The sequence below is a fragment of the Pantherophis guttatus genome, chromosome 3 (genome assembly GCF_059756535.1).
Source record: "Pantherophis guttatus breed Tessera chromosome 3, ASM5975653v1, whole genome shotgun sequence".
NCBI lineage: Eukaryota > Metazoa > Chordata > Lepidosauria > Squamata > Colubridae > Pantherophis > Pantherophis guttatus.
Window position 1 is genome coordinate 58,055,791 of NC_142065.1, and position 14,909 is coordinate 58,070,699.

Consider the following 14,909-nt stretch of genomic DNA (forward strand, 5'->3'; position numbering starts at 1 on the left):
CTGCTATGACCATATCAGGTGTTCTAGGCGGTGAAGATTGCCGCCACCATTCCTATCACCTCCACCAATCACTGCCGATCGCCACCACTGCCATTTGGCAGCAGTGATTGGTGGTAGCAGCGAACAGCAGCAGCGATTGGTGGCGATGGCGAACAATGGCAGTGATTGGCAGCAATCAGCAGTGGCGGCAATCCCTACCACCTAGAACAGCTGATTGGCGGGAGGCTGATCCAACTGCCGATCAGCTGCTTAGTGTTCCCCGGCGGTGGTGAATGGCGGCAGAGGTGACAGGCGGTGGCGAACACCACCGCGACAACAACCCCTCCCCCCACTGCAATATTTACTCTATAAGATGAACAGACATTTCCACCCACTTTTTTTGGGGGGGGAAGTGCATCTTATAGTGTGAAAAATACAGTAAGTATTTTATCAGTACTATGAATAATACTGAATGATAGAAAAAGGTTTGCAATTCTTGAGGTCTTAACGTAACAAAATCCACTTTTTAGTCCTGATGCCATTGCCTCTTCTGAAATGCCCATCAGTACTTGAGTGGCTGCAGGTTGAGTCAACTGTAACTTTCAGGTGCTTTTTAAGAGCAGACCTATGAGGGCATTGTAATAAATCAAAGGTTTTAGTCTCTATTCTTAGCTTTAGGAGCAAGTTGCTTATTTGGAGCTATCCATGGTCCTGTAACTATCCCACTGTCTTGCTAAGGCCCTATTAAGGCCAGAACAGGACATTTGTAGATGCCATTTTATTTATTTTATTCACCCTTTTTTCATATTTGAAACCCGCTTATTTATTTATTTTGAAAATGACCACTGTCATTTTCCTGTTCTTTAACTAGTTGGTTGATTCATAAAGGAACTAATCTTTAATCCATGACTGCTAAAGTTTCTCAAGACTGATAACTGCATTATCAAAAACTTTTTGAAAATTCAAGTATACTATGCTTAACACATTATGATTTATTATTCAGCAGATTGTGTATATGTGCTTGTCACTTATTTGCACTTCAACCTTGTATCGAAACCATCTCAGGTGTAAATGGATCTTGCACTATTTCTGAAAAAGTGTATGTACGTTACCAAGTAAGGAATTGGTACTACATCCAATACAGATTTCTTTGGAGCAGGGATGGCTAACCCTAAAATATAATGGTTTTTTCCAGCCTCAAGTACTTGTTGGGTCATAGTGATATTACTAGAGGGGATTGGGTTGAGATGCTTGGGGATTTCATTTGAGGGGAAATAAATACGTTAAACCCCTGGTGGATTAACATACTTGATTTAAATTTTGGGATTTAAAAAAAAAACCCTCAAGGATTGCACTCTTAAATCTATGCATTTTGCGGCTTAAATATGGGGCAAAATCTGGTGAAGGACAGAGGCTATGTGTTGTCCACTCCTCTTGTGGAATGATGCATCACAGGCAATAAAATTGTAGCATGTTGAAAAAGAAATACAGCAGCACTTGATTTCCCCAGTCCATGTTATTAGAATTCCCTAGCTTGTGCAAAACCTTTCCAATTAGAAGAGGGTTTTCTCACCTTATTAATCTAGCAATCTTTATTCCTTACTATTTCCTATAACCTTTAACCCAGAAACCAACTTTTTCTATATTTCAACTTTGTTATATTAATAGAATGCATGTATAGGAAACATCTCATGGTTAAACTATAGCATATTATTTACTACACCAGCTGTAGTGATACTTGAGAACACAAATCTAAGCATTTTCTCACTATTCCCAGGTTTGATAATCTAAAACATCTGTTTTCATTATTAGTTTTCATTGCTTTGATAACTTAATGTACGTTTGCAATGAATGAATGCAAATCTTTTTCCTCTCTACAATACAGAAATCCTCTCTTTCTCAATACAAAATTTATGTTCAACGGCAGCTGAATTTGACAAACTAGATTTCCTGAATAGGTAGACACAGTGAAATTTTGTAAAAGTTGTATTCTTTTTTCTGGTTCCTGGTTTCCCGGTATTATTAGTGGCTTCCAAGAAATTTGGCCAAATGCATCTGAAATGCTGATATAAGTGAACTATTCATGTTAACATTTCCTGCCAGCAAGAACTAGTGTTTAATCTCTGGCTAAGCTTTTGATAAATATTTTGCATATGCTTTTTCCCTAGTTAATCTTTGACAATTTAGTGTGATGACAGCTAGAAATTACAATGATTTTTGTTTTAAAAGCTTAAACATTTTAAAAAATTGATGGGCTCCGGACACATTTATATCTTACTTAATATAACTTTTTCATAACTTTCATTTCATTTCAAAATAAATGAATACATTCAGAGATGCATCTGTGTTGAAAATAGCCCATGTTGAACTGCATTGCATGGCCAAACATTAGCACAGGAAAAGTTTTCTGAAGTTTTTTACATTTTGCCATAAACTCCTTTATGATAATGTCATAAAACATTTTTATAAAATTTGCCAAATTTCAATTTTATAGGAGTCATGGAGCATAGATTAAGGACTCCAATTATTTATTCAACAAACCATGGATTCTTTTTCTGGCTAGTGTAAAAGTACTGTAATTGGTTAGCCATACCCCCATGCAACGAGATAGTGAGAATGATCATCCTCGTTCTTGACCAATCATATTACTTGTTAGTATAATGTGCAAATGGCCCTGCTGTGGTATAGAAGTAGAGCCTGCAAATTGTTTCATATGCTATTTAAAGTGAAGTATGTGAAGAGAAATGATATCGTTATCAGACAGGTTTTCGATGGATGAGGCTTTTCTGAATATATTTCTGGAGTTTATATTAATCTAAAAGCTTTCATGTCCTATTTACAAGACTTATTTTTTAAAATTTGTTTTTTAAAGTGAAACGCTCTCTCTCAATCCTTAATCAGATCTGTATGTGGGTTTTGGCACTGCTTTAAACAGAATAGCAGTATACAGCTAGTTTTGAGGCTGTTGATTAAAAACGTCTGAAAGAATTTGTCTTATAAAACTTGTAAGAGTTGGCAAAAACATAAGGCGTATATGCAATTAATCATTTTTTCATCTTTTGCTACATATACATCTGTCAGTTTCCTTTAATATGAATTTGCATTAGAAATACACTTGTAGAATATTTCTAGCAGGCTAAAAATATAGAAGGGAAATAAGTGAATTATTTGGAGAATGTCATAGATTAGATGAAATATAGTAAGAATCCAAACTTTGTATCTAATCATATTTTGAATTTAGGAAAGTCCACTTATCTTATGCCTTGTTATTGTCTTCTTTAAAATAAAGACTGCCTCAAGTTGGGCTCAACTCCTGATTTTCTTGGCAACAATATAGAAATGCTGTTGCCAAGAACAATATAGAAAGATTTACTTTTCGTCTTCTTCCAACATCCTAAGCATTTCTAATGATACTTCATCTCCTAGAGCTACTCAGTAAAGCAAGGGGACAACTGGAATTGATGAACACAGAGAGGCTGCTTGGGAACAATCTTGTTGAGGGGTCAAGTTGCCTTCTGTTGCCAGTGGCTACCCAGACAATCAATAGAGCTACCTATCAGGTTGCCTGGTAAATCACCAGCTGACTGCTGAAGTCCATCTGGATTCATATGGTGCCTGGGGCATGCCATTTTAATCAGTCCACTCTCCCTGCAGGGGTTCCAAGAATCAGACAGTCTCATCTGGACCATAAAACGATCTGACCATAGTAAATGTTAGATGATATAACCTCCGAATCCAGATTATCTAGCAACCACTCTCTCTGAGGCAAACACAAAATCAAGAATTTGACTGCTGGTGTGAGTCAATCCAAGATCATTTTGTATAAGCCCATGGTCATCGTAGAGGCCATGGAATCTCAAGTCTTCTCAGACCTTGGAACAGATTATGATTGAAATCACTCAGTGCCAAAAGATATTGTGACTTCAGCCTTGAGAGTAATTCAGAAGCTTTTCAGAGATTGTAACAGGCAGCACAACAGCCAATGCACAAGAAGAATCTTTAACTTGTTTCTCTAGTATGTAACACACAGGCACTCACATCCAGTAGCCCTGTCACAAGTCAGCTGTCTCTAGCTCATTGTCACCCCACATCTAGCGATGGAATCGAAGCTACTGTTGCAAAAGGTCAAACTCTGAGAGATTTCCCTATCAGGGTTTGGCAATAATTATAAATCCAGGGTCCAATAATATACTAGGTTGTTATTATATTATTTATCCCTTAATTACAAATGAGATGGTTGATGTTTAGGATGGTTAGAAAGTAGGCAATTTGACAATACTATAGACATGATATAATGTAAGACTTCCTAATTATCTATAATGCTGGGATGGAGATAAATAAATTGAGCAAGGATGGGCAAAATAAATGCTTTTTCATTTTGATTTCATCTATTTCTGTTTTTCCTCTTCTGAATTGCTTTCAAGGGGCGGGATTATAATCAACGGGAATATAAATTCCTGGAAATATTATTTTATAGCGGAAACTCCTGGCAAAGAGATACACACTTATACTGCATTAAATCAACATCATTCTCATTATAAGACTGGGCTACGCTTCTATTCTGTCTTAAGGCTCTCCATTAGTCAATTGTCTTATTGATATTTAACCTAGGGACTTCTGTTCTGAGTCTCAATACCTCTAGTATAGACTGCACAATTCTGGTGGCTAGAAGTATATGCACTACTATCCTTTTTGAGAATTTTACCCTTCCCTTCATTTTAAAAAAAAAAAACAGAAGACAACAAAATTGGAACTTTTATAAGCAAAAAAGAAAAACTGCACTGTTTATTAGGTATTGTGAAATTTTATGTTGATGCCAGCTTTGATGGTGTCTTTTCACCATGTTTTTTGTGGTTTATCATGATACAACTTTTATATTGAATAATTTATATTGAATAATTTATACTGATTTGCTCTTATTATCAATTTTGCAGATTTGTTATCTTTGGGGGTAATTTGTGGGAATTTATACAGCAAAAGAACCCTCTTCCTGGTAGCCCTGTCCATCCTAGACTATTCTGTCACTGTTTTTTTAGCATGTGTGACTCATGAGATTACTCAATGATATTTTTGGCAATATTGTGATGGAAACTGTTCTAATTTTGTCAACATTTTCAATGTCCGTCCGTCCATCCATCCATCCATCCATTCATGAAATACGGCTTATCTAAGCATACTTTGTTCAAAGTTAAGGTACAGTTTGATAATCATATTGTACCTTGCATAATTATCTGACCTTCAGATCATTTTGAAAGGTTTGCATTTTCTAAAATATGTTAAATCATATTTTCTGGAGGTGACAGTCAACAAAAGTGAAAGGTACTAAATTTCATCTGCCATCAGATGGAGAAGTTAACTACTGGTGATGTAGATGTTAGTAGTAAAATGAAGGAATGATTACAGTGGCCACATTACTGCTTAAATCCCCTTGGTTTTTAGTTATTTACTGGATACATTATAAATATTTTTTTTCTTCTGATAGCCCAGCAAGCATGTGGGAATACTAGCCAGCTTAAGACTTGGCTGCACTTCTATACAGTTCTATGACAGTAGCCCTCTGAAATCAATATAGCTTACCTCTAATAAAATGTCAATAGTGTTGCATTCTGAATCAAGTTAAGCTGGAATGGGCAATAGGAGCTTATGTGATTCAGAAAGAAATTGAATATTGTGCAGACTCATGGCTCTTGCATTTTATAGTTATTCTTAACTGCTCCAAATCCAGAATATTGGCTGCTCAGCTGGAAGCATCATCCATCAATATGTTGATATTTTGAGAGACAGGAGTATAAACTGTGCTTCTGACCACGACCAAATTGAGTTCCAACCAAAAAATGGACATTTTTTTCTCATGGTCAATTTCCTCTTCTGCACCATTTTTTTTGTAAGCGCCAAATTTCCAAAATTAGGTTCAGGTCATGACCAAATTGGTTTGCGATCAAAGTTATGGAACTAATTATGGTCATGACCAGAGGTTCTATTGTACTTCTGTTTTGGTTAGGCATTGAGGGAATTATGTGCCAATACATCTATAAGGTACCAGGTCGGGGAGAACTAATGAAAACATCTTGTGAATATGGATATAACTAGATAGTGGTCTGTTATAATAAAGATCCCTATCCTAGTAATCTATTTTTTTCTTTCCAGGATTCCACCTGAGTGGCACTGTGACAGAAGCAGCAACTGCAACTGAACCAGAAATGACCTACAAAGTGGCCATCAGCTTTGACCGGTGCAAGATAACATCCGTGACATGTGATTGTGGGAACAAGGACATTTTCTATTGCGCTCACGTTGTGGCACTCTCCCTCTACAGGATTCGCAAGCCTGATCAGGTCAAACTCCGTCTTCCCATATCAGAGACTCTTTTTCAAATGAACAGGGACCAGCTCCAAAAGTTTGTTCAGTATTTGATTACAGCCCACCACACTGAAGTGCTCCCAACAGCCCAGAAATTGGCTGACGAAATCTTGTCCTCCAACTCTGAAATTAATCAAGTGCATGGTAAGTCAACAAGGCAGAAATAACTTCTGATAAACCTTCCAAATCATAATAATGTGTTCATTCTTGATAAACCCAAAGAGGTTTATCAAGAAGAATCTCACCATGTTTATAATGTCTGAAGCACTTAATTCTTTAAGATATAGAATCTTTTCAGCTCCCTGACAAATCGTATGCAGACTCATATCTTTCGCCAAAAGATTTTGTCTGTCACAATTGTTTGTCTCTCTTCTGGAAAATAAGTTTATAACACCAAACAATGCTGGAAATGGTTGCGTACCTAACATTCTGGACTCTAAATATATTGTGACCCTGTCAGGTTATATGTAATGTTTGTACTTTCTGCTTAAGAGCATAAACAAGGAGTGAAGCTAGCCACTTTTTATAAAGTAGCACCATATTTCTGTTCTGAAAGTTTGTTCCTTAGCATTGATAGAAGAGAACTGTTAACTTTCTCCAATCTGTTCACGTGGGTAGTATGATAAGAGTGGTTCTCTAACACATATGGAGCTTGCCTTGTTGGAAAAGCCAAGTGTAAGTGAAATTTGATTCATAGCGACTATATTTAAAAAAGCCCACATTTCAAAGAAAGTTGAGAATGGTGTTCATTTTTTCTCTTCTATAACCACTGAGCTTTACAAGTTGAATGCCCTGAATAAGTTACTATGTGGGGATTTACCAGCTGCCATGGTGCTAGCAGAAGGTACTCAGAAGTTTTTTTACTGAGATGTCAGAAAAGATGTGGTTGCTATTTCTAGGTATATTGAAGTGAGAATGAGTGATTTTTTTTAACATTCTCCATTTAGACTCTGGCTAATTATTTTGAGTTGACAGATCAGCTTATGGAGCCCTTTGTGCTCTTTGAGCTTAGATTGTTGCTTGTGGAAACATCACCAAGCAAATAACCAAACTCAGAGAGCACCAAGGACTTCACGGTTCAACCCTATCTAAATCAGCTAATATTATCACTTTTTTAAAATTCCACCTTTATTATTTTTATAAATAACTCAAGGAGGTGAATGCAATACTCCTTCCTCCTCTTATTTTCCTCACAACAATAACTTTTGAAGTGAGTTAAGATGAGAGAGAGTGATTGGCCAAAAGTCATCCAGACAGCTTTCATGCCTAAAGTGAGATTAGAACTCAGGCTCCTAGTTTCTAGCCTAGTAACTTAACCACTAGACCAAACTGGCTCTTAAAGGATCTTGCTTTTTTTTTCTTTTTAGCTGCTAAATACAAAGCTTATACAGGTTCTCTTCTTTTAGTGACTGCTTTGTTTGAAGTTCTTTCACAGTTAACGACAGTAATGAAAAAAATAAGTTTTGTAATCAATTCTTGAATTTACAACCTCCACAAGTCTGTTAAGCAAAGGAAAGCTGAAATAAGATCGTAACTTACAATCTCCTGGTTTCTAGCTTGGTACCTTAATCACTAGGCCAAACTGGGTCTCCAATTAATAATTTAGAGAAAGGGAATAATTAAGGCTTAATAATTAAAAGAAAGAAAAACAATTAAAAAAAAAACAGAAAAAAGAGGTGAGCCCAGAAAAAACACATGTTACATGACATAAAGAAATCCACCAGATACTCAACAACCAATCTAACCCTGGCCTAGGAGCACAACCATGTTTTCATAAAGTTGTGGAACTCCTATGGAGTGGAAACTGCACAAGTCTCGGGGGGGAATTTTATACTAGGGCCGTGATGGCGAACCTATGGCATGCATGCCACAGGTGGCACATGGAGCCATATTAGTGGGCACGCCAGCTCAGCTCTGGGGCACATGCGTGTGCCGGCCATCTGATTTTTGGGCCTTCTGGGCCCACCAGAAGTAGGGAAACAGGCTGTTTCCTGCCTCTGGAGGGCCGGGGGGGTGGGGAAGGCCCGTTTTTCTTTCTTACCTGGCTCCAGATCCTCTCTATTTATCTGGGAAGGGCAAAAACAGCCTTTCCCACTCCCTCGGAGGCCTGAAAGGCCCCATTTCCCAACTCCCAGTGGAACAGGAAGTAATGTTTTTTGCTGTCCCCAGCCTCCAGAGACTCCTAGAAAGGCTCCTAGAGACTCCTAGAGAGGCTCTGGAGGCTAGGGACAGCAAAAAAATGTCACTTCCTGTCCCACCGGGAGTTGGGAAATGGGCCGTTTCAGGCCTTTGGAGGGGCTCCGAGAGAGTGAGAAAGGCTGTTTTCGCCCTTCCCAGATAAATAGAGAGGATCTGGAACCAGGTAAGAAAGAAAAACGGGCCTACCAGGCCATCATGTGCCAGGAGCGGGGTGTGTGTGTGTGTTGCGCGCGCATAGGCAAGGGCATGTGCACGCGCGACCCTCCCCCCCCTCTCCTGGCATGCAATGGTAAAAAAGTTATCCATCACTGTACTAGGGAGACAGGCATCATAATAGAGAAGGTACACTTCTAGAGTACCACTAGCTGATATTATTTGATAGAAGAGAGCTGGAATACCCCCTCTCTATCTGATTGTACTGGATGGGTACAAACCCAGGTAGTTTTTAAAATAATTAGGGTTTTATGGTTGACATCCAGCAAATTGAATTGCATCACAACCAAACTGGCCGTCAATGCAACTCATAGATCATTGATGATATATTGGCATATCAATGTGTTGATCTTGTTGCTTTATTTTGAACTAATTGAAGCTCCATGGATGAATTTCAATGACAATCCATGCAACATGCATTGTAGTTCAATTGTGAGGTAACTAGAATGTACTTAATTACCTGTCTTCCAATTATGGAATATTCGTAGGTACAGGAGTCTCAGGATCTGGAAGTTTATCATCTTTAGTTCTGGGATGGAGTTTCACTATACCAGATAGATCAGTGCGTAGGACTTGGGGTTCCTCCTGTTAGGAGGGTTTTTGCACAACTTCACATTGTGCACCAGTTGTGCCCTTCCCTGGATTATGAGGCCCTGACTCAGTCAGTCACACTCTGGTCATCTACCATTTGGATTACTGCAATGCACTCTAAAAGGGGCTATGCAGGAAGAGGGTTTGGAAGCTACAGCCGGTACAGAATGCAGAGGTGCAGACAGGCTTAGCCGCCCCTTGGATTGGGTGTGAAACACTGCTGTTATGCAAGATGCATTGGTTGCTGGTTTGCTTCCAGGTCAAATTCAAGATGTTGGTTATCACTTTTAAAGCCCTTCATGGCATGGGGCCAGGTTATCTGAGGGATCATCTCACCCCAAAGGTATCAGCCCACTCCCTCGGTCCAGCAGAAGGGTCATGCTGCAGACCCTGTTGCTCAAAGAACTTCAGGTGGCAGAATCTAGAAAGCTAGCCTTTTCTGCTGTGGCCCAAGCTCTTTTGGAAAAGCTTGCCATCTCAGGTGAGGTCTGCCTCTACCCTTTGGCCATTCTGGAAGGGTGTTAAAATGCTTGTTTGTTTGTATCTTGCTTTCATTATTTTTACAAATAACTTAAGGCAACTCTACCAGAACTCAAGGCAACTCTGCCAGATAGCCTATTGTCCTCATGGGGCTGCTCAATGTTGAAGGTGGTTGGTGTATTAACTGAGAAGATGCCACCACTTCACTGATATTGTCTTTTTGCTTCTTGTTTCTTTAATTATGTTTTTAATAGCTTTATATTTATGATTTTAATTGTAAGCCACCCAAAGTTGTTTTTCAGAGTGAGATGATTGGCATATACATTTAATTAATTAATCAACAAACAAATCCTAGCAATGTGTGCATTTAGCAACATAAACACAACATAAACCTGTACAAAAGCCATCCTCATCACAATTGCTGCCTGATCTTTGTGCAATAGTTATAATGCAGAGTTGTGCACTAGTTCCAAAGGGCTCACTTTGCTCTGCCAATCATAGGCCAACTCCAAGTGGAAACTCCACATATTTTAATTGTAAATAGCTTTTTTCTTTTATTGTTATGCTCAGTTATGCTGGGCATGGCAAGACATGTCCCAAAATATTTGAGCTATTTATCATACTTATTGCTTTTCCAAAAGCCCTGAAGACAGTCCCCAAATGGAATTGGAGCCGATCAAATGGTTTGTATTGCTGCTGCCATGGGGGTTGGGGGGGGAGGGTTATGGTTTTTGTAATGGATTTTAATGTTGTAAGTTTCCTGAAGTCACATGTATGTGAGTTGGACAACTATATAAATTTGTTCAAGAAATCTATATATATGTCACCCTGAGGAACAAAGATCCCTCTCTCGTTCTCTGGGTATGACTAGACCACAAAACCCATTGATGAAGGACCTTTTTCCAGTCACTGCCAAAGCATAAGAGATATTTAGTTCCATGCTAGAAAATATGGCTTCTGAATCATTTATGACAAATAAGGATACAGGTAGTCCTCATCTAGCAACAACAATTATGGCCGGAAATTAACCAAAGCAATCACTAAGTGAAACTGCTACTGTGCTTAAATCTTACTACAGCTTTCCTTTGGTTAACAGACCTGTGTGAAGGTCGTAAACATGAGGATTGGTCGCAAAATTATTTTTTCATCACTGTCATAATTGCAAATGATTGCTAAACAAAGCAGTCACTGTAGAAGGATTATCTGTAACTAATCCACATGGTATTAAACAAAGTTGTTCCTTTCTGCGATATATTTTTCCTGTTCCTAGTAGAGTTTCTCTATTGCTAGGCATCAACTGTTGCAAAATTCTGTCTGAAAGTTGTTATTAATTGTAATCTCCCTTTGTGTTTAAATAATTTTGGAAAGAACTTCTATCTTTCCCTTGAAGTGGGATGATATCAGCAGCAATAGACTTTTGGGGATTTCCATCCATGAAATTCTATTGAAAAACCTCTCCACAACATGGAAAATCAAATGACCAGACAGGGAAAAGCTCTGATACTGAGCTGTGAACTACTAAATGCCTGTAGCTATCTCCTTTCTCTCCCCATTCACACACACTATTCTTTCTATTTGGCTTTGATTCAGATTACCTATCACTGTGTGAATTCATTGGGAGGCTGCTATTAAGAAGAGGGTGTTTCTAGTAAAGGCACATAGAGTTCATCCACTCTTAAGGAAATGCTTCAATCAATTAATTCCTTTGAAAACAGTTGACTCCAGGGAAGTCAATCTAGTTAAATCACTATTTAAATCATCCCAAAGAACTGTAATAAAATATTCTGTAAAATTTTAATACAGGGTGAAATTAAATTTACTGATTATTAAGCTTTCCCTTCATAATTGTAAGAACCATTGTAGGTTAATTAATATAGCAGGCTTAAAATATAAAACTGGGAATAAAAATAAGAGTTGCTTATTTTGGAACATAGAAAGAAGCATAAAGAGGCAACCTTTTACTCACTGTTAATTGGTTCCGGATGGCATGATGAGCACCAAAATTGATGAGTATTAAACAAAATTTTCCCATAAGGAATAATGTAGTGAGTCACAAGGCAGCTGATACCAAAAAATTCTAGCTTGTCTATTGAGTACCAAACAAAGTATCAGTACTGGGACAAAATGTTCGCATCAAAGTTTGTTGAGTACCAAATTCGATGAGTTTCAAAGTGTTGAGTACCAAGGTGTCACTGTATTGTTTCTTTTTCTTTTTTCTTACTCTTCCATTGTTTAGAAAAGCAATTCAGTTGTGCTCAGCCTAGAAATAAGGACTAGTCTTGATAAATAAAATAAAATCAACGCTGACAGATATTTGGACCTCCCATTGTCTGACAATTGTAAACCAAATAATTGTTGACTAATATGCGTAAGGATAAAATTGGTAATGAAGAAAGCTGAGGGAAATATTTCATTTGCTGCTATTGAACCTGGCCCATGGTTTATGGTGGCCAGAAAGATTTTAATGACTTGAACATTGAGTGAAAGTCTTCCTGCTTATGCAAAGCCCATTGAATGCTCTGAAAGTTGGGGTAATTCTAAACTGGCATTTTTTCTCTTAGGTACAAATCAAACCCTGAGACTTGGCAGGCAAGCCCCTTCCCTGATTGTTGAAAATTCTGGCAAATAACCCAGTGCAGTCAAAAGGTTTTGGGCAACAAGTCCTAAAATCCTTTGCCAGTGGCTGGGCTTATTGAAGCTGATATAAATCTACATTCAAACTACCGGCAGAATAATGGGTTGCCTGCCCCTAGTTTAAATGATAATTAGAGTACACATAGAGGGAGTCAATCTATTCTCCAAAGCACCTGAAGGCAGGACAAGAAGCAGTGGATGCAAACTAATCAAGGATAAGAACCAACTTAGAACTAAGGAGACATTTCCAGACAGTTAGAATAATTAGTTGCCTCCAGAACTTGTGGGTGCTCCAACACTGGAGATTTTTAAGAAGAGATTGGACAACCATTTATCTGAAATGGTATAGGACCATGATGGCAAACCTATGGCACAGGTGCCACAGATGGCATGCAGAGCCCTTTCTGTGGGCACACCAGCTGTTGCTCCAGCCCAGTTCCACTGTGCATGCACGCATGCTTCCTGTCAGCCAGCTGGTCTTCAGGTCTCTGCCGTGCATGCGCGGGGGGTGGTGGAGCACATATGGGGGATGCATGTGCGCATGCACGGGGGAGAGGCGCATGTGCAGGAGGTGCAGGTTGGTGCAGGAGGCTTCCCAGGCCCAAAATGGGGCATGAGGAGGCCTAGTGCGTCCCCCGCACCCCGTTTTTAGCTTCCAGGTTGGTGCAGGAGGCTTTCCAAGCCCAAAACAGGGTGCGAGGGGGCGGGGTGCATGCATGGGGGGTGGGGTGCATGTGCAGGGGTGGGGCGCATGTGCCCCATGCATGCACATGCACAAAGGGTGGAGCGCACACGTGGAGCTACACGCACATGCACAGGGGAGGTGCTCGCATTGCATTTTGGGGGTTTGGGCACACACGTGTGCATTCGCGTACACTTTTGCACGCTTTGGCCACTGGGCACCAAAAAGGTTAACCATCACTGCTATAGAGTTTCCTGCTTGAGCACGAGAGTCCTCCAAGGTCTCTTCCAACTCTGTTTTTCTGTTACTTTCAGTTGAAGATGCCTAGGGATTGCAAAACTGCTTCGCCCTATTGCTCTGCCCTGTAGTTCTTATGGATCATCTGGCTTCTATTTTGATGGGACAGTTACAATACGATTTTTCTAATTTCATCATTATAAGTTATTGGTTTTGCTCCACAATGCTGCTTATTTTGAGAGTGCTAATTGCCTCTGAGTAGGATTAAAGCAGGCATTTCCTGGCCAGCTTTCTCTTAATGGTTGTAGAGATGAAGCTTTATTGACAAGGATAAATCCAGTAGTTGACTAGTTCCAGTTGGAAAGGGCTGCATCTGTCCTTTGCCGTGTCTCCTCACTCCAGTTATGAGCTATTAACTCACTGAAGAGTAGTAATAAACATTAGAGAAATAGGATAAAGGTCAGTGTTGCATGTTCCTGGCACCATGGTTTATCCCAAACTGAAATTTCCACCCATGATTTTTCTTTCTCTTCTCTTGCATAAACCAATATAGATTAGCCTTTTTTTATTTTACTTTTTGTTGTCTAATGTCAGACATCCAGATTGATAATGTTGATTATTTTTATATAGAAACAATTGACAGCTAGTCTTTACAAGGTTGCCACTGAAGAATTTCAGTGATAAGAAAACAGAATATATTTTTTCTTAGCTTTTGAAGTTGAGTACAACGATGTAACAATGTGAAATGTTTCCTAATTTCTTGGAAGTGCTGTACAGTGGAGTGCCTTATAAATTATTCTCTCCAAGCATAAATTGCATTTTTCTAGTGGCTTCAAAAAATGGGGGGGGGAATTCTCATCAATTTGGCATCTCTCATTTTATATCGGAGCTGCTTAAGAAAGTTTTTTGTTTAGTCTTATGGCATTAAGATGCTTTGCAAGGAAAGATTTCATTATGACAAGCACATCAGTGAGGCAGTCAGGTGTTCTGACAGACCAATTGTGTGCCTTGCACCACTGCAAAATTGAAGCTTGAAAAGTAAGCAATGCTAAATGTTCACATTTATTGGACTGTATTGTGTAGGGGAAAAACATTGAGAAACAAGAAAAAGGATTTGAAGCTTTAGGAAATAGAAACAAGTCTGCTTTTTGGACATGATTATTCTTCCTTAATAAGCATTCTGCTGAAACCTTTAAAAGTCTTCGAGTCTTAAGTGTGGAAACAGACAATATAGCTTGCAGGAGTAAATCTTAACTATTTCCAGGGCTGTAGTTATCTAAAGTGATGCAAAACACCTTAAAGAGTATTAAAGCAAGAGGATTCTAAATGATTAGGAGTCAATAACCTATTAAGTCCAAGTCTAGTCTTACTAACTTCTCCTTGACCTCATCCATAAGTGGAAAAGCATGTAGGCATGTTACCAATAATATACATAAAAGTATATACATGTATAGAACTTAATAGCTTCCAGAAATTACTGCAGCTGTTCCTGGCTAAATAGGATTTCCCCCCTTAATGTTCTTAATGTTCCTTC

At 38.9% G+C, this 14,909-nt stretch overlaps 1 protein-coding gene across 3 annotated transcripts in view; it reads left to right on the forward strand.

Moving 5' to 3' along the window:
- ZSWIM5 (zinc finger SWIM-type containing 5) overlaps nt 1–14,909 on the forward strand; it is a 130,099-nt gene that overhangs the window by 88,998 nt on the left and 26,192 nt on the right. For all 3 annotated transcript variants that reach the window (XM_060689892.2, XM_087889676.1, XM_087889675.1), the window contains exon 2: nt 6,127–6,483. In XM_060689892.2, the coding sequence (XP_060545875.2) occupies nt 6,127–6,483 (357 nt within the window). The remainder of the gene's footprint in view (nt 1–6,126; nt 6,484–14,909) is intronic.